Source organism: Apis cerana, linkage group LG5 (assembly GCF_029169275.1).
Source record: "Apis cerana isolate GH-2021 linkage group LG5, AcerK_1.0, whole genome shotgun sequence".
In the NCBI taxonomy this organism is placed as follows: domain Eukaryota; kingdom Metazoa; phylum Arthropoda; class Insecta; order Hymenoptera; family Apidae; genus Apis; species Apis cerana.
This window is the reverse complement of record NC_083856.1, coordinates 9,933,242-9,954,992: the sequence shown is the minus strand read 5'-3', so window position 1 is coordinate 9,954,992 and position 21,751 is coordinate 9,933,242. Positions and strand designations below refer to the sequence as shown.

Here is a 21,751-nt window from a genome sequence, read left to right as displayed (position 1 = left end):
CTACTTTATTTTACTACGTTTTTCCCACTTTCTCCGCTCTTCCGGAGGGAATTGCTGCTCCGCGTCTCTCTCCCCCACGAACAACTTCCGGGGACAGTGATCTCCAAGAACAAGAGAGTACAAGAGAGCAAATTAATTAATCGTGTTATTCGTGATCTTTGAAACTACTAATCCTCTCGTTTCTCTTCCTTCTTTTTTTTTTTTTTTTTTTGCTGCAGGTTATCGTGGAGTAACACTTTTCCTCGACTTTCCTTCTCTCCTTTTAATTCAATTTCTTTTATAGGGTTAGTTGAGTTTGATTAGTTTTTATGATTGTACTTGATATAATTATAATAATATTATAATTGTACAGTTAAAAATATTATTAAGAAGAATTTTATTTGCAGAGAGGAGGTTAGATTTTCCAAATTTTCCAAATTTTCGTCCCTCGATAAGAGTGATAATTTCACAATATATCCATGATATCTCTAAATAGAAATTGGTGGCAAGGATAATGTAAACTATTCTCCATCGAAGGAAGAGAAAACATGTCTTAATTTCTATAAACAGATCGCCTTGTTACCGATGAAAATGGATTCTTGTTCCACGTTCCACTTCCTCGAATCTTCTTCCAATTCTTCTTCCCTCGTTGAAACAAGTTGGAACGTGCTCGCGATGACGAAAAAAGAATCGGCGGTTTCTTGTTTAAATTGCGCGATTTCTAATTCCTTTTCGAAATTGAAATTCGAGCAAATTGAAACGAAAGAAGGGATGAGAGAAGAGAAATTCACGAATGCGAAAAGGTCGTTCTTTAAAGTTGAACGCGAGTTTCTCGATGGTATATTCTTTTTTTTTTTTTTTCTTTCTTTTTTTTAATTGCAGAAGAGTTAACGAGCTCGCGAGCTCGAAATTTAAATTGCGAAAAAGTTCCTCCTGGGTGAACCCCGTTTTTCCTTCAACAAACGTGCCCTAACCTAGGCTTTCTAACAAATTTTGTTCAAAAATCATCGTCGAGGTTAAATTAAATCTTTTGTATTCTTATATAGATAAAACAATATATATATTTTTGATTTTCGATATCCAAATAATCGAAATTCAGACATTCTAACATTTTATCTAGATGTATATAGAAAATTTTAAAAACTTGAAATTATATCTGAAAAATGAGTATGATTTTCATATATTTTTCCAAGATATCTATTATCATTTCCAGATAAATTGGTTTCCACTTGGTCTTGGAAAGAAAGAATTGGTTCAAAATATTATTTTTAAGTTTTTAAGAAAGTTTTACAAAGATCTCTTCCTTTCTCTTAATAACGGATCGAAGGGTAATTCGAAAACAATTTCTGGCCATTTCTTCTTACCCAGACATCCCTTCCATCGAGTTGTACAAGTTCGATAAAGAAACTTGATTAATTTTCCAAAAAGAGAAAAATCAGGGACGCTGCGATCGAATGCAATGTCGTTTCTCTCGAGCGAACTCACTAATCGAGGGCATTTACTTAATGTCGCACAGTGGTTCGAATAATGATTGGATAAAATTCAAATTTTAAAATTTGTAAAAAAATAGTTATCTCTAGAGGTAATGTAAAAATTCTTAAACGTTGAAATTTTGAATCCTCTTTTTGAACGTTTACAGGTTAAACAAAATATTATAGGCAGACAATCGATCGGTCATATTTTAATGTTGAGAAATATTCTGTAAATTCATTAAGAAGCATTCGTATCGAAACGCATATTTTAATTTGAATCGTTATAAATTATAAGTTTTTTTGTTTTTCTTTTTTGGTAAATTAAGGTTAAAGTTATGCAATTACTTCTAATGTTAGAAATTCACAAATGTGATGATTTGTTAATAATTTTTTTACACGTTCCATGCGATAAAAATTGAATGTATGAAAAGTAGAAACTTTCTACTTTTTTTTACTACCATATTTGATTCAAAATTTTGCAAAACTGTATTAAAATTAATTTTAACGCTCACATCCAGGAGGATTCTTTAATCTAGCCATTGATATTTATGGATTAATTTTAAACTATCCTGTATATTGTGATATATGCATTTCTATTGTTGTTTATTTATTATTTTTTGGAGAAATAAGGAATAATAATATTCCTAACTTTAGCTATTTTTTATATTTCTTTCGATCTTTGAGTATGTCTTCTTACAATTTCTCTTTTCATTTTCTCAGCTTATATCCATATCCATTTAAGCTAATATCTATCTAATTGTAATTCATAGCTTCTTCCTTTGTCACTTAGCATCTTTTTCCCCGACATCTTTTAATGTCTTTTAACGTTTCTTTAAAATTCTCGACGAATTTTAGATTTAAATCACAAGTATTTATTTCTTTTTACATTTATATATCTTCTATATACTGATTATTATTATCAAACATTAAATCTCTTCATATATTTACTCGTATCTACATACATTTTTAACGAAACAAATAAATCGTATTTAAAAAACAACATATCGTTTTAAAATTAAATCTCCGTGTGAGATCTCGAAATTCGAAAAAGAAGAAAATAATTTTACCCCTCCTCTCCCCATCTTCGCTCGAACCACACCGTGGGTTCACCCATCATTTGAACGTGATTCAGGATCGTTCAAGTCGAAACTGATTCATTCAGGGAGCGTACATAATTCGAGAACGCCCTCAACGGTAATAATACAAACATCACGATTCAAATATCACGATGTGCTCAGATACTCGCAATATTCCAATAAACGTCTGATATTTCAAACACGTGCACGATATTCCACGAACTCCTTCTCCCTCCCCTCCCCTCGACAAATTGTATTCCACGCTATCGTCCTCTTCCATTAATTACACCATAAAATTCATCCGTATTATAATATAATTTCTAGAAACTTGTTGTACTCGCGCAACATCTCGGTTCACTCTTGTTAATCCGACTCGAGACTGGACGACAGAGAGAGGGAGAGAGACTCGAGAAAACAACAGTTTCCAACAGTGAATTTTTCATTATTCAGGTGGCGACCCTCCTCTCTCTTTCCCCCTCCTCGACGTGACCTTAAATTTCAAGGCGGGATACTCGGTTAAGTATTCATTTAATTACGACGTTAATCACGCTTCCGTGAAAGTTAAACCCGCGCCACAATGTGGTCCTTGATAATGCGTGGGCGTGTTTTAATAATCGCTCGACGAAACGTAACCCGGCTCGCTCGCTCCTTTTCTTTCACGGTTATTTCGCCCGTAAAGAAGAGAGAGAGAGAGAGTTATGAGCGCAAAGAAATTTAGAAATAAATTTCATAAATGTGAAAAGTAAACGTGAAATCGAAATATCGGATAATTTTTATGTACGATGCTCTATATATATATATATATATTATATTTACTTGGGGAGAAAAAATGGATTCCGAAAAGGTTAGAAATTTCATCCGTGGAATAATTTTAATCGTGATCCGTTCCAGTTAAATATTTATTTATTTTATGAAAAATTTTCAAGGGATCAAGTCGAAAGATTCTTTTCGAGTCAAGTATATACATGCATCCTTTCTTTATATATTCATATTGTGAATCGAATCGAAATACGATCGATCGAAAATATCGATATTCCATTCGCAACGAGCTCATTTCCTTTCATGCTTGCTTAGAAAAAAAAAAAAGTTCACAAATTGGAACATCCTTGTCCAATGTGGAAAATTTCATCCGAGCAACCTCTTTTCCTTCGATTTTTATATTTATTTATACATTATATTTCCGAAAAGGTCAGAATCGAAATATCAATCGAAATTTTTTCACACATCATACAACCATCCACCTTGAATTTTATTTTCCTTATTTTTCTTCGAATTTTTTTTTTTCTTTCTTTTTTTATACCATCATCCCGATCGTGTGCCACTCTCAAGTATGACAGACTGCGCTTTATTAAAAGATACGCCCTTCCTCCCCCCGAAAAAAATCCCTCCAGACGAGGTTGCTCTTTAATAAATAATCCTCTTTCCGTTTTTTTCTCTTTTTTTTTTCGTTCTTTTTATCGTCCTCGAGCCAAGTTCTCTCCACCTCGTTTATCTTTTTATCCTTCTTTTTTCTCTCTCTCCTCATCGCGACGACACAGGAAAGAGACACACGCGACCTCGTGGCGTATTAACGCGAAACACAGGACCGATTAATACCGAGATCCCTCCTCGAAATGGCTTTCACGCCCGCTCTCGATTATTCCGTATCCGCCTCGCCAATGACAACGCTTTAATCCCATCGTAAAATTCAACGACAAGTTCACCGACGAGGAAAGTTGCATTTGCACGAGATATCACGTGTGATATTTATGATTGACACGTGTAACGCTGTGAATTCAAATGTTAAAGGTGTAATGGAGGATTATTATTGGATATTTTTGAATCGTGGTATTTTCGATCAGCGAAGCTTCTTTTTATTTTAAAATCTGTCTCATTTGGTTCCTTCGGAGTATCGTCGATTGCCTACTCACAGGGGCAGGTTTTTGGAAGATTTTAGAACTGGAATCGATCTTGTAAAATCACACGAATATTTATTATTAATTTATTCAAAATTATCATGTTAATAATTCTTATAGGATGGATGGTTCGTTTAAGTAGGTAAGGGCGAAAAGAAAAGATTCTCGTTTTAATATATTTCGATGAATTATTTAGAAAATCTATCGAAATTGCCTCACGGATTGCCTCGAAAAGGAATTCCATCCTCGGTTGGTTAGGTAGCCTCGTTTTCCAAAAGATGGCTACGACTTACTTGTTATAATTCGGCCAGATACCAAATCACCCCCTTCTATTCGCCGCCCCCTTTTTCCGTCTCAAAGAGGAATGCTCGCGGCAAGGACGAGAAATAACGAGATTCCTCCAACCAGGTGAACCGTATTTCCTACAACTTCACTTCCTTCTCAACCCTTCGAAAGAACCTTAAACTCGTTTCATCCCACTGGCATTAGATTGTCACCTTTCTTTCGAGGACGATTATCGACGATGTTGAGTGATTCGATAAGAGAAAAGATAACTGTATTCTCTTCAATAATCGTAATGAAATCATTTCATCTCTCTGAGAAAGTAAATTTTGTTTTCTGGAACGATTGATAAATAATCAATGAGTGATGGCTTTAAGGGAGGAAAAGACAGATCAAGTAATCTTTTTATTCTTTTTACTGGAGTTTCTCATCATCGTTTTCAAAAATGATTGTCATTGATATTGGTAAGTGATGGCTTCAATAAGAGAAAAGATAACTGTATTCTCTTCAATAATCGTAATGAAATCATTTCATCTCTCTGAGAAAGTAAATTTTGTTTTCTGGAACGATTGATAAATAATCAATGAGTGATGGCTTTAAGGGAGGAAAAGACAGATCAAGTAATCTTTTTATTCTTTTTACTGGAGTTTCTCATCATCGTTTTCAAAAATGATTGTCATTGATATTGGTAAGTGATGGCTTCAATAAGAGAAAAGATAACTACGTATTAGATAATCTTTTCAATAAAATAATCAATGAGTGATGGCTTTAAGAGAAAAAAAAAATCAAGTATTTAATCTTTTTTTATTAGTGATGTAGTGGATAATGGGTTTAATAATAAGAGAAAAGATAAGATGATTGACTACCTAATCAAAGAACTATATTTTCTTCAGTTTTCTTTTCTTTGATCTTTTCAAAGAAATCATCTCTCTAAGAGTATATTTTGTCAATATTTTCAAGAATAATATTGCTAAATGAATGATGACTTTAAGAAAGGAAAAGATCAAGTATTTAATCTTTTTTCTGGATTTTCTCATCATTGTTTTCAAAAATGATTGTAATTGATGTTGCTAAGTGAGTGATGGCTTCAATAAGAGAAAAGATAGAATGAACTTGGCCGAATATGTAATCAAAGAATTTTCCATTCCTCTATCACTGGCTTTTGCCAGTGTTTTCAAGGATAATTATCGTCAAGTCGACTGTTTCCACCCTTCTATTACTAGATTTTCATCGTTCTTTGAAAATAATTACCGTCGATGTTGCTAAGTATCGAATGATGGCTTTCATTGAAATGAACTTGACTGAATGTCTAGTCAAAAGAATCGCATTTCCTTCAATTTTTTTCTCTTAAAAGAATCTTCTCTTCCAAAAGAATCCCTCTACCATTAATTTTATTATTATTCTCCAGAACATTTGTCATCCACGTTGTCAAACGATGAGACAGTAATTATAGCTTCCAAAACAGAAATAAAATACAAAAATACGACGAATTTGAGAATATTCAAGAAAATTAATATTGCAAGAATAAGATTCGCAGAAGATACACATTTCATCATGGAGGAAAGCAAGGATGAAACGAATTTCGTTCCATCTTGCAAAAATAAACGATCATACGGGATCAATTAAACGGAAACTCGTCCTTGTCCTCTCCTGTTCAGAGAGATGGAACGGAGAGTGGATCGAAAGTGAACGACACCTGAATCGAACGAACGAGTGACAACACATGGAGAAGTGCTGGAAAAGTGGAAAAAGAAAGGGGGGAAAAAAAAAAAACAGAAACTGTCATCGGTCGAACGATTGCTCGAATGTTGGATTGAATGGACTTTTGATGGAATTTTCGAGCGATTCTATCGAGCTGGATGGTGCTCGCCTGTCTGTTTCTCTGTGCCTATACTCGATGCTCCATTGTTTTCGCAAATATTTATTTTCGCCACGTTGCCGCGATTTCTCGCGGACAATGCGACTCCGCCTTTATGTTCCGCGCGAACACGAAAACAACTGTGCCTGAAGACTGAAGACGAAGGAATAACAATAAGAGATTTTCATTCACTTCGTACCTTTTGTTCCTTCCTCCTTTCCCAGAACAATTTGACAAACGCTTTTTGAGGAACTCGATGGAAACGACTTCGTTGTTGTTGATTTAAAAAAAAGATACGAGCGATTTTCTTTGCGATTTTTTCGAAAAAAAAACGGAAAATAATGTAAAAGAATTTCTAAATTACGCTAAATTTTGTTTTCTTCGTAATAACAAAATGGCACGCGTCAATATGAAGCAACAATTTGACAAAGGCTTTTTTGATTTAAAAATACGAGCGATTTTCTTTGCAAGTTAAGGTTGCGATTTTTTCGAAAAAAAAAAACGGAAAATAATATAAAAGAATTTCTAAATTACGCTAAATCTTGTTTTCTTCGTAATAACAAAGTGAACACGTTCTTTTAAATATTCCATTTAAACTAAATAACGAAATGAAGACGAAAAATGTTAAAACCACGTTCCAATTAATTTACAATTTCCGACCCTGATCTTCTCTCGAAAGCTATCTCGACCATCGCTCTTTCAAAGCGAGAAAAAAAAAAGAAAGAAATCATCCTCAAAGACACGAAGATCACCTTTCACCTTCCGTCACCTCTCTCACCTCTGACATTTCCCCTCTCCCATCACTATTCCTGCAAATATAAAAAGAAAGGTAAATAAGATATGGCGGATGGGAGCGTGTCTCCATCTGGGGATGGAAGCGCGAACGATCGGGATGTATCGGTTTTTAAATCGGTTTTCCACTGTGTGTTCGGCATATTAATTGGCAATGCAATTTACACTGTAGTTCGCCTCTCGAGCCTCGTAACAACGAACAAAGCGGCGTCCAAAGTTAATTAGCTGTTCGACTACTATGTTAACGATGTTTATCGGGCTCGTGGACGAGTAAAAATCGATAAAGATCGGTTATTCTCGTGTTCTCTTTCTCCTCCCCCCTCCGAAATCAAGTTTTTTTTCCTTCGAAATTAGATTCGAGAGTCGAATCAAAGGGGTTTAATTCTCGCAGAGGTAAAGTTTAGGGCGAAATGTCGAGCATTGACGGGATGATTTTGTTAAGAATAATTATTCGCGGGTAATTCGAGAGATATACATGTGTGAAGCTCGTCTTGAATGGATGAATCGATGCTTGACACTAAAGCTAAATCAAGCTGTACAGAGTTCACTTTGGGTTAATCTGAATCTACGTCGAGTTCCAAGTTGGAGAGGAACCGCCATTAGTAATTGCGAATTAATTGAGGATTCAGGGTATAAACTCGGCACGAATTTTTCTCTTTCTCGAAATGTTTACAAGTATGTTTGAAACGTCGATAAATTCAGTAAATAAATAACATGTTCCGCATGTTTTCGAAATAAATAAACTCGACGAGAAAAATGATTCTTCTTAATTCAAAATATTACAAGTTAAAGTACAATCAAGAATAAATTCAAATAAATAATGGATAATTAAAATAATAAAAGTTTATATTAATATGAAAGGATTTTTAATCTAATAACTCATCCTGTTCAACAAATAATTTAACCTAACCTATAATATATTTAACAAATATTTAGGTAGTTCGTGTAATAAAAGCTTTTACTTCTCTATCAATTATAATTTCGATTAAAAAATAATAAAATACGAAAATATTTGAGAAAATATTTTATCTAAAATGTATAATGAGATATCAATGGATAAGGAACAGATGGATAAAAAGTTCAATTAATAAAAATTATAAGACACAGTATAGGGAATCATTTTTGGAAAAGATGAAAAATTCCAAGAAATCCTTTTCTTCCTCGATGTCGGCGTATCTTTCTTCTCTTGTTTCCATCTATGTTCTGACCTATTCTTCTCAAATAAAACACCTATCTTTTCAGAAATTCCTAAAAGGCCTTTAAGAGTAACGTTTCGCCAACTTGTTGCCCCTCGTTCATAACTCGAGAAACAGGGTCGATGTTAAAGCATTTGCAACGTTGGAACAACGTCTTTTCTGCGTCGTTTTTCTGGCCATCGATTCTCGAGCCAGAGGAGGAGAAAGAAAGCTCGAGGCATCTTATACACGACGTATAAATAAGGGGACAGTAATACCTGCAAAGTGAACGAAGGCGTATTTCTTGTTCTGTCTTGGCTTTCTACGGCTGCAAGCCGTAACGAGACGCTTTTTCTGCTGGTTGAAAGGATTGAAAAGGTCGCATGGGCCAACGTCACGTCGAGGAGAAGCTGGACGCGGGGAGAGAGAAGGAGAGTGCTTGAAACGTGGATATCGAGGCGAAAGATCGACTACGAAAATCGTTTTGAAGAACTGGAGAAAGAGCTTTCGAAACGTTTGCTCCTCGTGTTCTTTCATATTCGAGAGATGTAGAGCTTTCGATATAAATCGTAGAGAAAAAAAAAAATAAGAAATCTATATCTCGTTATGATTTACACGTGTACGATATATTACGTTTTTTAACGTAACAAATGATCATTGCATTGCTAATGAGGTAGATTAAATGTGAAATGTAAATCAAGAGATAATACGTGTGATATATTTAAAATTTTTTATCAATTTATTTTAAGTGTTTTTTTTTTAAATTTCAAGAATTTTTTCTAAAAAAATAATATATACTCTCGTATTTAGAAATTTTCGTATAATTTCTAAATTACTTTTCTCGATACTAAAATCGAATCGATTTCTAAAGTCAATACAAAAAGAAATAGCCGAGAGACTATTCGCTTATCCTCTTCCATATTCTACAATTTTCATCGATTGTTTTCCATTCTCTACCGCAGCAAGAAAATCTTCTTGATCGTCTCGTGAAGCCTGGAAAAGATTATTTGAAAGTAACGGGGTAAGATGGCGTGGATCTCCTGCGAGTCGTATACTTGCTTGCACGAATCTAATTCGAAACTTTATTGTTGCTCGGTCACGAATAAACCTTCATTTCTTTGATCAACTCTTTCGAATCTCGTAATACAAATAAATTCTCTCGAGAAAATTTCTAAACGTATAACAATTGATCATTAACAATCTCATGATACATTTTAGATAAAATATTTCGTGAAATATTTTCGTATTAACACGAATTTTTATTATTTTACTTTTACTATTATACATTATATATTTTTTATTCGAAGGAAAAATTATAATTAATAGAGGAATAAAGTAGGCTTTTATTATTTATGAACTATCTAAATATTCGTTAAATATATATACGTATATAAATTATAGGTTAGGTTCAATTACATATCAAAGTTATAAGGTTAGATTAGATCGTTAAGTTATATTGTTTGTTCTCTGTTCGCACAAATGAAGTTCCCCTTTTTTGTGCCGATTTTTTTATCTTCTGATAGCGAAATTTTCCCACGGGAAAATTATTCGCTCATTATTTGGTCAGAGGACTTTGCTGAAACAGTTCACATGGTAAATTACCGACAAAGTTTTCCGTATCTGATTACCCGAATCATGGCGCATCATAAATATTCCAACGAAATTCATCCTCGACCCGAATTTCGTAATTATGTTACGTGACGAGACTTCCGGTGACTCCCGTGGCGCCATCAAATTTTCAAAAACCCACGGTTCATCTAATTTTACGATAGAGTTACTTTTCGACACTGTTTCCATTCTGGGAATCACGCTCTATGATTTTTTATTTCTTTTTTTTTTAATTTTCGACTCTCATCGGTTGTTATATGAAAAAATGAAAAAAATATAATAAAGAGGAAAAGGGAATAATGTACGTGGAAAGTTATAACCGTGAATTGAAATACTCGAAAGTTTATTTCAAACGTTATTCCGCATAAAGAGAATCGTGGAAACATAATGGGTTTTTATATATGCTTCGCGTAAGTATTTTTCATTCAGAATTTGCGAAAATTCGATAACCGGGGTAATAATATTTTTTTAAACGAAGTTCCATTCACGAAATTATCTAAATAATATGTATTTTCAGATTTGTTTCTTTCTTTGTTTTTCTAATCTTTTTCTTTTCGTTTTTTTCAATCTAATTTTCAATCTGCTTCTTATATTAATTTCTTAAGATAAAAAAATTCTAGAGCATCGAAATTTGAACAATAATGTTAATAATGATAAAATAAAATGATAAAATGAATTAACTTTAAAAGCAAAAAAAAAAAAAAAAAAATGACACGTGTCCATAACGATTTAAAATATTAAAAGAAGGAAAGAATAATACAATATATTCATTATATGTGCATGTTATTATGATATTCATACGAACATACGTAACTCTAGATTAGATATTCAAATCCATATTTCATGTTTCCATTAGGAAATACGAATAAAATAAAAATACAAAGAGACTAAACCAAAAAGAAATCAAAAAGAAATGCTAAAAATATTTAAAAATATAATACAATATATCAAAATACAAAATTTTTTTTCATAAATTCTGCCAAATATTTTAGAATATTCTTCAACATATATTATATTATTTCAATTCCATCGATCTATCAAAAATAAATTCTGCCAATTTTAATAATAAAACATTGCAAAAATTATTTCTATTATTTTTATTATTATTATTTCAATCCATCGATCTTCGTCAAAAAGTTCACGCTTCTTATCGATGTACTCACAGATCCAGATATACGTAGTTACGCTTTTTGCGGATCGTAACTACGGCTTCTTCTTCGCCGTTGGCTCCCGGCGATATCTGCATCCTCGACTGCAAAGCCCCCGCTTTATCGATTTCCCGTAACGTTATCCTCGACCCGCGGACGAATAGGAAAATGTAAAACTGCAGGAAGCGAGAGCATCTGGTGCATGTGTTGGGCAAGTCAGCTGTTGCACTCGTTGTACTCGGTTAAATCGGATGGAACACAAATACACGGTGTAACGGAACAACAGCAAACGCGGGGCTTATAATTTTCCCAAGGCAGGAACCAGAGTTTCGAACTAGAGTTTCATCGATTTCGATGAATTTCAAAATGCTTTCTGCGCGATTTCGCGAGATGGAACGAGTTGCATATATAATATTTTTTAACGTTTATAAAATTGATCTGAATTATAACGATTAAAATCGTAATAAATTTAACGAGTATTGGGAAAGCGTCAACATTTTGCGTAGATTTTAAGTTTCGATAATGTCAGTTTAACATTTCTGATATCCAACGTATTAATGAGAATGGAGCCCGTGGCGTGTGAACCCCGGCCCGGGGTCTACACGACCTTCTCTAAAGCATTCTTTTCGTTTCTTCCTGATTTGATTTGGAAATGTTTGTGCTTGAACAAATAATACATTCCTTCCTATTCCAAAATTTAAAATTTTGAAACGTTCGAGCGAAATAAAGGAACTTTTTAACGAAACGTTTTCTAACCTTTATAGGAGAGAGATTAATTAACGCTGATCCGGAAAAAGATTACAAAAGAATATTAATTAACCTGGCTCGAATCGCGCTTTGATCCGCCTCTAATGTTTTAATTGAAATAAACCTAGGTGTTAAATTCAGCATTGTTCCCGTGAAAATTAAGCAGCTCTCAGAGATCGAACGTTTTTTTTTTTTTTTTTCAATTCTCCAACCGTATATAATGGCCATTGTCGACTCTCTCGTCGGTATTTATTACCTCGTCGTTGCTCAACATCGTCACGCTCTCGTCTCCCTTCGAACGAAACTTCATTGTGCTCGAAAAGAGGCCGAGAATAAAATGCATTATTCATTTTATCTCGGTGACTGTGGATCGGTTGAATCAATGTTTCACTTGGAAAGACGAAATAAAGAAAATAAAGAAGAAAAAAAGGAGGAAAGAAAAAAGCAAAAAAGAGGGAGGGAGATAAAAACGAGGGAAGGCGCGATTACATTGTTCGCGCACAATGGACTCGAACTCGGTTATATCGAAAAAAAGAGGGGGCATGAAAAATACTATCCCAAATGTACTCCCTGTTCATAACAATTCGAGTATTGGCAGTTTCCAGTTTTTTCAACTCTTTTGTCCCCACCGTCCGCTTGATTCAAAATCGCGTGTAAAATTTATCTCCACGGATGGGACGGTTATTGTTTTACAAGCGTAATCGTTCGTAACAAAAAAAAAAATACAAATAAAAAAAAAAGGAAAAACTGGTCATTTAGTATCAAACAATTCCCAAAGGGGAATAAATTGCGCGTGATTCGATACATACAGGTGAAATCAATTTTCGAATCCGTGTTGTCCACTCATTTTTTCTTTTCTTTTTTTTTTTTTTTTTTTAGTTAGTCAGTTCTCCAATAACAATGAACGTTGTTAATTTTATTTTTTAAATGAATTAAACCTGATAAATGATCGTTGATAGAATTGATGATTTATAGAAAGGAAAAATTCTCGTTGAATGATCGTTTCATCGTCCAATCGATTTTCTATTGATATTCAGCCGTTCGAAATTCGCTCCAATATATATTATTGGCGATAATTAGCTTCGTAATTTTATCCTCGAGGAATAATACATTTCAAGAAATGTGTTATTTTTTAAAAATTTAACGAGTTATATATGAGATATCGTTTCTAGAAAGTTCAGGCTCCAGGTTTCGTGCGATAATTGCGCAAAAGTGTTGTCTTTCGCCAAATTGATCAAATTTCACAGTGGAAAAATCCACGGTGGAGTCATCCCTGTGCTTTTCTGTATTTTTCACGTGTCGAAAATGAACGTGTCGCACAAACGATTGATGTAAATTTTTAATTCGCGTTCGCGCTTTGACGAAATTCAAATTGAATTCGAAACTGGACACGGTCAATTAACATTCCCCGCGAGAAAATTAATTTTCACACGATGAAAAGGGAAAATAATTATCGATGGCATCGTTCAACTTCTGGCGCGTGCCGTTTTCCAATGGATTCGCATTCGAATGGCGCGTTTGAAGTGCGAGAGATCTCGAGTCTCGAGTGTTAAAAATTTCATGAAACGCGTGACATCCTGTTCTACTCGATTCTCTCCAATTGTGCTCGTGTCACGCATCAAAAAGGGAAATTTCAAATTTTCTTTTTTTTTTCAAAGATAACACGAATGGAGAAATTAAAAAGAAGAGATCCAATAATAAAGTGACCATACATTTTTGTGACCAATTATAGACAATGTATTGGAAAATTAAAAGTCCAACTTTTCTTTCGTAACTATTACGCCATAATAGAAATCCTATAGGATTAAAATTTTAGCTTAAAGAAGAAATCTCTAACAGATTATACATAGACAACATTGGAAAATTAAAAATCCAACTTTTCTTTTGTAGCTATTAAACCATAGTATTAGAAATAGTATTAGAAATCATCCTACATTATATTATATATATAAAAGAATCGAGAGATTTCTGTTGAAATTTTAACTTAAAGAAGAGATCATATATAGAAAATTAAAAATTCAATTTCTTTCTTGCAGCTATTACACCATAATAGAAATGTATAATCCCATATTATATTACACGCGAAAGAATCGAGAGAATCCTGTTAAAATTTTAATTTAAAGAAGAGATCCATAAGACTATACGTAGACAACATTAGAAAATTAAAAATTCAATTTCTTTCTTCTAGCTATTACACCATAATAAAAATATATAATCTTGTATTACACTATACACACGAAAGAAGGAGATGCTAAATTTAAAATTTCAACTTTTCTAATTGTTTCCTCCACTGCAGCATTCTAATAGAAACAAAATAATCCTGGATAATTTCACCATTGTCTACCAATTGTCTATTAAACGAGGCAACTCTCTATAGTCCACGCAACACGTTACTTTTAAAATAACGTTTAAAATAAGAGAACAAGATCCCTTAAGAGAAGCTGCAAACATTCCAAGAGGCTTGTGCACCCAGGTGAAAGGGGTGAAACAGCGAGGATTGAAGTGGTCGGTCCGGTTGCCTTTCTCACGGCGCCTGGGCTTGAAAAACACGAAGAGCACCATTCCCGCCGCCTTGATGACCGTACAAAAGAGGCCTGCTGAGAACACACATACGTAGCTCAACAGGTAGCACGCACAAGTGCCTTTCTCCCTCCTTTTATATTCTCGACGAGCACGACGACCCTGTCCACGCACATTTCCAATCTCGTCTAAAACGCGTTGAAAATTCATCCATATCCATAGTCTGCAGATGTTTATCTGCGGCGAGAAATTGAATCTCGAATGATCTCGTCGAAGGATTTTCCGTTTAACATATTTTCGTATCGTTATTCGATCCTCCCGTTTTCGATCGAAAACAAGAGAGGATCCGATTGATCTTATAAATGATGTTGAGAAAAAGTAGAGAGATATTAATACGATAATACTGATTCTTCTCGTCAAAAGAAGAATCGGATTGGATAAGCCCAAAAATTGTTACCGGACTTGAGTTTATTAATATGTATATAATATATATATATATATATATACTTATAAAACTTAGTACGATTTGAAAATGGGAAAAATTATAACCGATATACAATAATAATAATAATAATAATTAAAAAAAGCAACGCTCAACACTCGTTGATTTACATTGCGCAATTTTCAATTCAAACACAAAGTTTTCTCGTGCCTCCCGAAAAAGGTGGAAGGTGGAAAAAAAAAAAAAATCTCGTGCAATATATTCTCTAGAAGATTTCCACGTATATAATGACATTAAAAAAAAAATATAAATAAAGAAGAAAAAAAGGATCGAAATAATACATAAAGACTAGACAAATCTTACACGATCACGAGAAAAAAAAATATATATATATATATATATATGTATATATATATATATATAAAACACGATTGTGTGTAAACCGATCGTGTCGCCACACAATGGAGCACCGTTTCAATTAATCAAATTCCAACGGTATATCACAATCGTTAAAATCCCCATTGGCGTGACATTTGCGCGGGCTCGAAGGCAACGTGATCACGATCGAACGAGTATTCGTGTTCTGCCTATCCTGCCCCGATCTCGGGTTCCGGAATCCATCCCCCCCCGAGTCGCCGAAATCCCGGCCTTTATCATTATCGGTGGAGAACAGCATCTCCTTGAGCATCTCCAACAATTCCACCTCGTTCTTCTCGCCCAGCTCCTCGATTACGCGCAAAGCGTCCAGCATATCCCCTCTCTGCGCCATCTTATCGCCAAACTCGCTCAATCTGATGGGCGGCCTTCCTCCCGTCGTCCTCGCTACCACACCGTCCACCACCTCCTCCTCGTTGTCGCTCACCTCCTCCGCTGCTTTCTCCAACGCTGCCCCTTCCTCTATCACGTACGTTCCCATTGTGTTGCCGCTTTTCAACGAGGTTTTGCTACTCTCGTTCTTCAATTCCTCCTCCTCCTCCTCCTCTTCCACCTCCTCTTCCTCTTCCACCTCTTCTTCCTCCTCTTCCTCTTCCTCCTCTTCTTCCTCCTCTTCTTCCTCTTCCTCCTCTTCTTCCTCCTCCTCCTCCTCCTCCTCGTCCTCATCCCCCTGCTCGCCCTCGTCGTTCTTGCTCTTCCCCCCACCCATGTTCCCTTCGATCTTCTTCCGGCCTCTCTCCCTGGGCTTCATCACCCTCTTCTCCCTCACCTCCTTAATTTTCGGCGAGTAAAAGGGGGAGGAGGACAGGGAGGAGGATTTAGAGGGCGAAATTGTTCTCTTCTTCCGATCCGAGGACGATGATTTCTTCACTCTGAACGTGGAGTTGCCACCGCCTCCTTCCTCCTCCTTCTCCTGCTCCTCCTGGAAATCGGCGTACGTCGACGCCTCCTTGCTCGAGTCGTCCACCGTTATCCTCCCCTCGTTCCCAGACTCGTCCTCCCTTCGCCCACCCGTGATCATCTTCCTCTGGGAGAAGACGGTCGTTATCACCGTTTGCTCGCTCACGAACAGGTTCACGTTCTGCTTAGCCGTCGCCTGGTCCTGCGAGATCGCGGAAGCGACGATCTCGTAGCTCCCGTTCTCGAACGGGATCATGCGGAGGGCGTGCGCCACCTGGTCGATGAGATCGCGGATGTACGACATCATCGGCGTGTCGCCCTCCTCCTCCGTGATCTTCGCGGCCACCTGCAGCTCCTCCAACGATTCCACGAATCTTCCTAGTTTGGCCAGGCTTTGACCTTTGGCAGGGAGGGAAAAAGAAAAGGAAAAAGTGGGAATTTTGGGATTTTATATTCGGCAATTTTAATTTCCCTACTTCTAAAATGCTTGGTGTTTTTATGTTCGGTTTATATTTCGCGCGGAGATTAAATTAAAAGAATAAAGAGATCGGAAATTGGATTGGAAGAGGAATAGATAGAAAAAGGGATGTAATGGGATTATCGTTTAACAATAGGTAGAGTTAGAGAAAGAATTAATCGAGGTAAACCCTTCTGCGCGAGTCAGATTCGCGTAATTCGCGTATTCCTCTACGTGTTGTAGAGGTGGCGTTGTTGTATCGTTTATTATTACGAAATTATATTTACAATATCAAATTAACAATAAGAGTCGTGATTAGTCTACGCGTATTATAGAGAAATAAAAATAATTTTTACGTCATATCGATACGTTGGAAAATAATGAAGATACGAGACTTATTTCCACCAGTGAATACAATACTTATACGTATATCTTAACAAAAACGCGCCTTTTTTAATGGCAACGAGTTGAAAAAGTCAACCGAGTTAAAAATTTCGAATTAAGTTACTTGAATATAACCTCGGCCATTTCCCTTTACGATTATTTCGAGCAATGAAATTATCGAAGTGACTTTCATTCCTAACTTCAACTATTAAATTTTGCAACTGTGAAACAAATCAAGCATCTCGTCCCGCCAATAACATTGCTAATAATAAATAATTACAACCTCACCTATCAACAACCTTCCGTTCAGCATCCACTTCTTAGAATTACCCTTCGTGGCCGCGTCCACGCACCTGAACCCCATCTCCATCGCCCTCTCGTACTTGCCAGTCTCCAAATAGCATCTTCCAATCTCGTGCCTGATCCAAGCGACCGGGATCGGTTTCTTCAGATCCTTGGCCAGATGCTCCCACGCCTTCGCGGCCGCCTCGAGGTGGCCGAAGCTGAGATGCACCTTGCCCAACGTGACCAACGAGCGGCATATCAGATTCACGTCCGCGGTGCTCTTCGACAAACGGATCAAACGGGCCACGCTGCACACGGCGCGGTCGTGCCTTCCCAGAGCGACGTGGATCAGGGACAGGTAATGGTAGGCCGCTATTTGGTAACGCGTGGGGTCATGGAAACCTCCCGAAACGAGCAGCAAATCCTGGGCGATCTTCAACGCGGACGACATTTTCCCAGAGTCGAACGACGCCTGGAGATTCTTCAACGACGTCTCGGCGAGATTGTTCATCTGTTTGTGCGCCATTTTCGATTTTGCCAGCTGATTGCTCGACACGCGGGGGGACGGTTGAGTTTTCCAGTAGCTTTTGTGATTGTCGAAGTAGCTGTTTCGCAATTCAGGAAAGGGAAATTCGCCTCTGTCGCTATCACATTGTATCGTAGGATTCGATATTGTAACGTTGGAAATTTCGAACAATGCGCAATTAGATTCGTATGTTGTCGGTCGCATCGATACGTCACGTTGAATCTCGGGGCTTTTCACGTCCCTATTCACGTCGGCGTCGATGCTTTAAATTCATAAGCCACGATGCCTGACGGCTCGAATACTTTAATCACAGAATATCTCTAGAATATATTCTCACAGAATGGACAGACGTGACGGGGCGTAATTAGGAGAATCGTCAGAGTGAATAATACACGAATACTCCGTTATTAGGAGTTAAATTAGGTTATGTTAGGTTAGGTTGGTTATTGGTTATTGGCTGAATTAATTAAAAACGATCCATCCGTGTATTATTCTTCTCAACTAGCCTCTTAGAAATATAAAATTATCGATTGTAATTAGAAAATTTGATGGGGAAAGAGAAACGACGTACCTCAGTACTTCGGGGATCGTCGCGGGTTCCGGCGATTTCTTCAGCTTCTCGTTCGCTATGATGGCGGCGGTTTCTGGACACAGGGCTGCGGTCAATTGTTCTCCAGAGATCAGAGGTGAAACTTTCCTCACGGCTTTCGACGGATTGTTGCAAGAGCTTATCGTCGCCGCCGTCCTCCTCGCGGCGACACCGTGGCTACTGTCCTTCGGGTACAAGTTGGCCGCTCTATGGTAAAGCACCAACGCCGACTCGTAATCGCCGCTGCAAATTCGAACACGCATTTAACAGTGGCTACCGATTCGTTCAAGCGAATTTAATTGCGCAACAACGTGGCTCGAACGATAGGATGTGTAATTGGACAAAATTATTCTTTTCCGATTTTCAGCTTGTACGGAGATTTAACTTTTATTTAGGAAGCAATATTGCTTTTTATTGTAATTTATCGTTTAAAAATGTATATGTAACATAGAAATTTAATTAATAAATGGAATAAAAAATACAAGAATATAGAAAAATGAAACGTGTAAGTTAAAATAGAAAAGAAATCGACAAATGCTTGAATAAATTATTACAAATAGAACATGAATTTTGTCCATTTAATATACATTTGCTACCAATTGGAAGACGTGGAACAACACGGAGATTGTATGAGAAAAATACTTGAAATAAATAATCTCGATTCCACACTATGATTTTCTAATCATAGGATAATCTAAAATGATCTCAAAATAGGTCTAGATAGATCGTATTTTGGAACGCATACACCTTTGTGTACAAAGAGTTTCGTTTCTCCGTTAAGTAAATGTATATAAACAAAATTAACGTTGCATTTAATTAATAAATGGAATAAAAAATACAAGTATATAGAAAAATGAAACGTGTAAGCTAAAATAGAAAAGAAATCGACAAATGCTTGAATAAATTATTACAAATTGAACACGAATTTTGTCCATTTAATATACATTATTCGAACCACTGTTGATCGTTTCTCGTGCCACCAATTGGAAGACGTGGAACAACACGGAGATTATACGAGAAAAATACTTGAAATAAATAATCTCGATTCCACACTATGATTTTCTAATCATAGGATAACCTAAAATGATCTCAAAATAGGTCTAGATAGATCGTATTTTGGAACGCATACACTTTTGTGTACAGAGAGTTTCGTTTCTCCGTTAACGGAGACAGGGATAATAATTTCACGTGAGAGAGATACGCGCGGTTATTAATAACGGACGCGCGTCAAAACAGTGGGCGTTGCTCGAGGATGATTCATGAACTCACGAAGAACGCAAGAGGCATCTTCGGTTTATAAACGCGCTCCATCATCGCGTATAATTCGAATGGAAATGGGTAGCCGTGTCTGGTTACCGATCGTATGACAGAGTATAAACTTCCGTAATCGTAGCCAGCCGGTAAAGTTACTCAACCTCCGTGGTTTAAACGTGGTCACGTGGTCTCCCTCTCCGTGAAAGATCCATCTCCATCGAACGTAACAAAAATATCGATCGTACCTAACATACGCGTTATCGTATACGAGAATTGTATACGAGAAATTCCACGATTGGACGATTACGTAAATATTAATCGTTGGACCAGATTCGTTAACTTATCTAATTATTAGAAAGAATTCGATTAAATTGAATCTTATAAATTAAAGATTTCATTTTTGTATACATGGGAAAATCGAATTCAAAGGAATAAGTTTTAATCTTTGATTACATATCGTTAAAAATAAATCGTTACCTCGACGTTAATTATATCGAAGGTCTGATTTAGTAATAGGCTCCTGTTTAGATTTAGCCTAACGAAAGGAAATATACAATCGTTTCTCTCTCTCTCTCTCTCTAAAAATTCACCTCGTTATCGACTTATATTGAATATACTCAATTCAGATAACCTGATCTGAATTTTCTTCCGTGTAATTGTTCCTCTCTTTCTTTCCACGTACTAATATAATTTTTCAGGCCGTATATATCTCTATGAAATAAAATTACAATTACAAAACGTCGAAAATAAATGTCTACACGGAACTGGGCGAGTTGTACTATATCTAAGTGATGGTGTTTGATATGCGATCGCGTGCGAAACTGAAATCGAAGTGAAATTGGAGGTGGACTGGCGAAGATTGGAAACGTCAACTTTCCGACTTTAATTATTATTGGCCGCCGTTTAAAAGCGACGTTGGGCGGGTATCTCGAGTCGATTTCACGATTTTTGTTTAAAAAGTCGCGGATCCGAAAAAAAAAAGGAAATCTTGCCTGCGGTACAGCTGATCCGCCTCACGGTGCAGAGCTTGCGCATACTCCCGGTTATTTTTCAAACTTTGCTTGGAATCGGTCCTCTTGTGGTCGAGGCGGGCACGGCATTCCGCATTCTCGATCGCTTTCCTCGTGTCGTTCAAGTCCTCGAGATCGTCTTTCAGGCTTCTGCTCGTGAGGACCGCCATCGAAATTTAAAAGGAGTGATGTTGACGTTCGTCTGGTCGAAGTTGAAATGAGCCGTTAATCCCCCCTCCTCCTCTCCCTCGTGCTTTGAAGTTTGCCAATTATTATGTATAAAAATTATTTTTAGAAACGTTTAGATAACGCTAGATCTCGTTACCACCTAACTCGACCTCTTCTCTGCCGATCTTTAATTATTAATTAATTTTTCAACGCGTCCATGAAACGAAACAATATGAAATAATTGAAGTATGAATTTATATATATATATATGTGTATATATGTGTGTATATATATTATATATACAACTGTATTTTCTACCATACTGTACATTCACAAATTACATAGAAATTTTATTTTCTACTTGAACAAATCTGATTTTCACAATTGGACTTTCACGAAGGAATTCGATTTATCCATTTAACGGGGGTTGAAACGCAGGCAACGAAGAGTGGAACTTATCCTATTAGCCGGCGCAATTTTCCAGAGGTTCGCGTGGAAAATCCAGCCTCCATCAAAATCCCATCTTTCCCAACGTGGAAACCTGAAAAAGAAGATAAGGCGTTACACGCTTGCGACTTGCTCGCTCGAGAAGATTCTCGAGAACACCGTCGAAAGATTATCTCTCTTAAGGGGTTGAGGAAAATTGGCTCGGACGTTAAAACGTCGCTCCGAAACTTTGGAAAGCTTAGAGACTTTTAAGATCCAACGGCAACAATTATTTATTTATTTCTCTCTTCGAGAGTTTCAGA

The 21,751-nt window shown here is 36.4% G+C and overlaps 2 protein-coding genes across 7 annotated transcripts in view; one reads left to right on the top strand and one right to left on the bottom strand.

Moving 5' to 3' along the window:
- Nucleotides 1-21,751, top strand: part of LOC107993362 (uncharacterized) — a 132,930-nt gene that overhangs the window by 100,279 nt on the left and 10,900 nt on the right. The window lies entirely within an intron of this gene.
- LOC107994326 (outer dynein arm-docking complex subunit 4-like) lies at nt 526-21,057 on the bottom strand. The gene is made up of 4 exons (XM_017051166.2): nt 20,817-21,057; nt 18,553-18,813; nt 17,459-18,060; nt 526-16,728 (listed from the first exon to the last, which is right to left on the bottom strand). Exons 1-4 carry the CDS (start codon nt 21,002-21,004, stop codon nt 15,473-15,475), a joined length of 2,307 nt encoding a protein of 768 aa, XP_016906655.2. The 5' UTR covers nt 21,005-21,057; the 3' UTR covers nt 526-15,472.

What these genes read in the sequence shown, in the direction of transcription:
- LOC107994326 (XM_017051166.2), bottom strand. Translation starts at nt 21,004, where the DNA reads ATGGCGGTCCTCACGAGCAGAAGCCTGAAAGACGATCTCGAGGACTTG. An exon ending in GCGGATCAGCTGTACCGCAG is followed by an intron (nt 18,814 to 20,816) that starts GCAAGATTTCCT and finishes TCGAATTTGCAG; the next exon opens with CGGCGATTACGAGTCGGCGT. An exon ending in ACGATCCCCGAAGTACTGAG is followed by an intron (nt 18,061 to 18,552) that starts GTACGTCGTTTC and finishes ATTGCGAAACAG; the next exon opens with CTACTTCGACAATCACAAAA.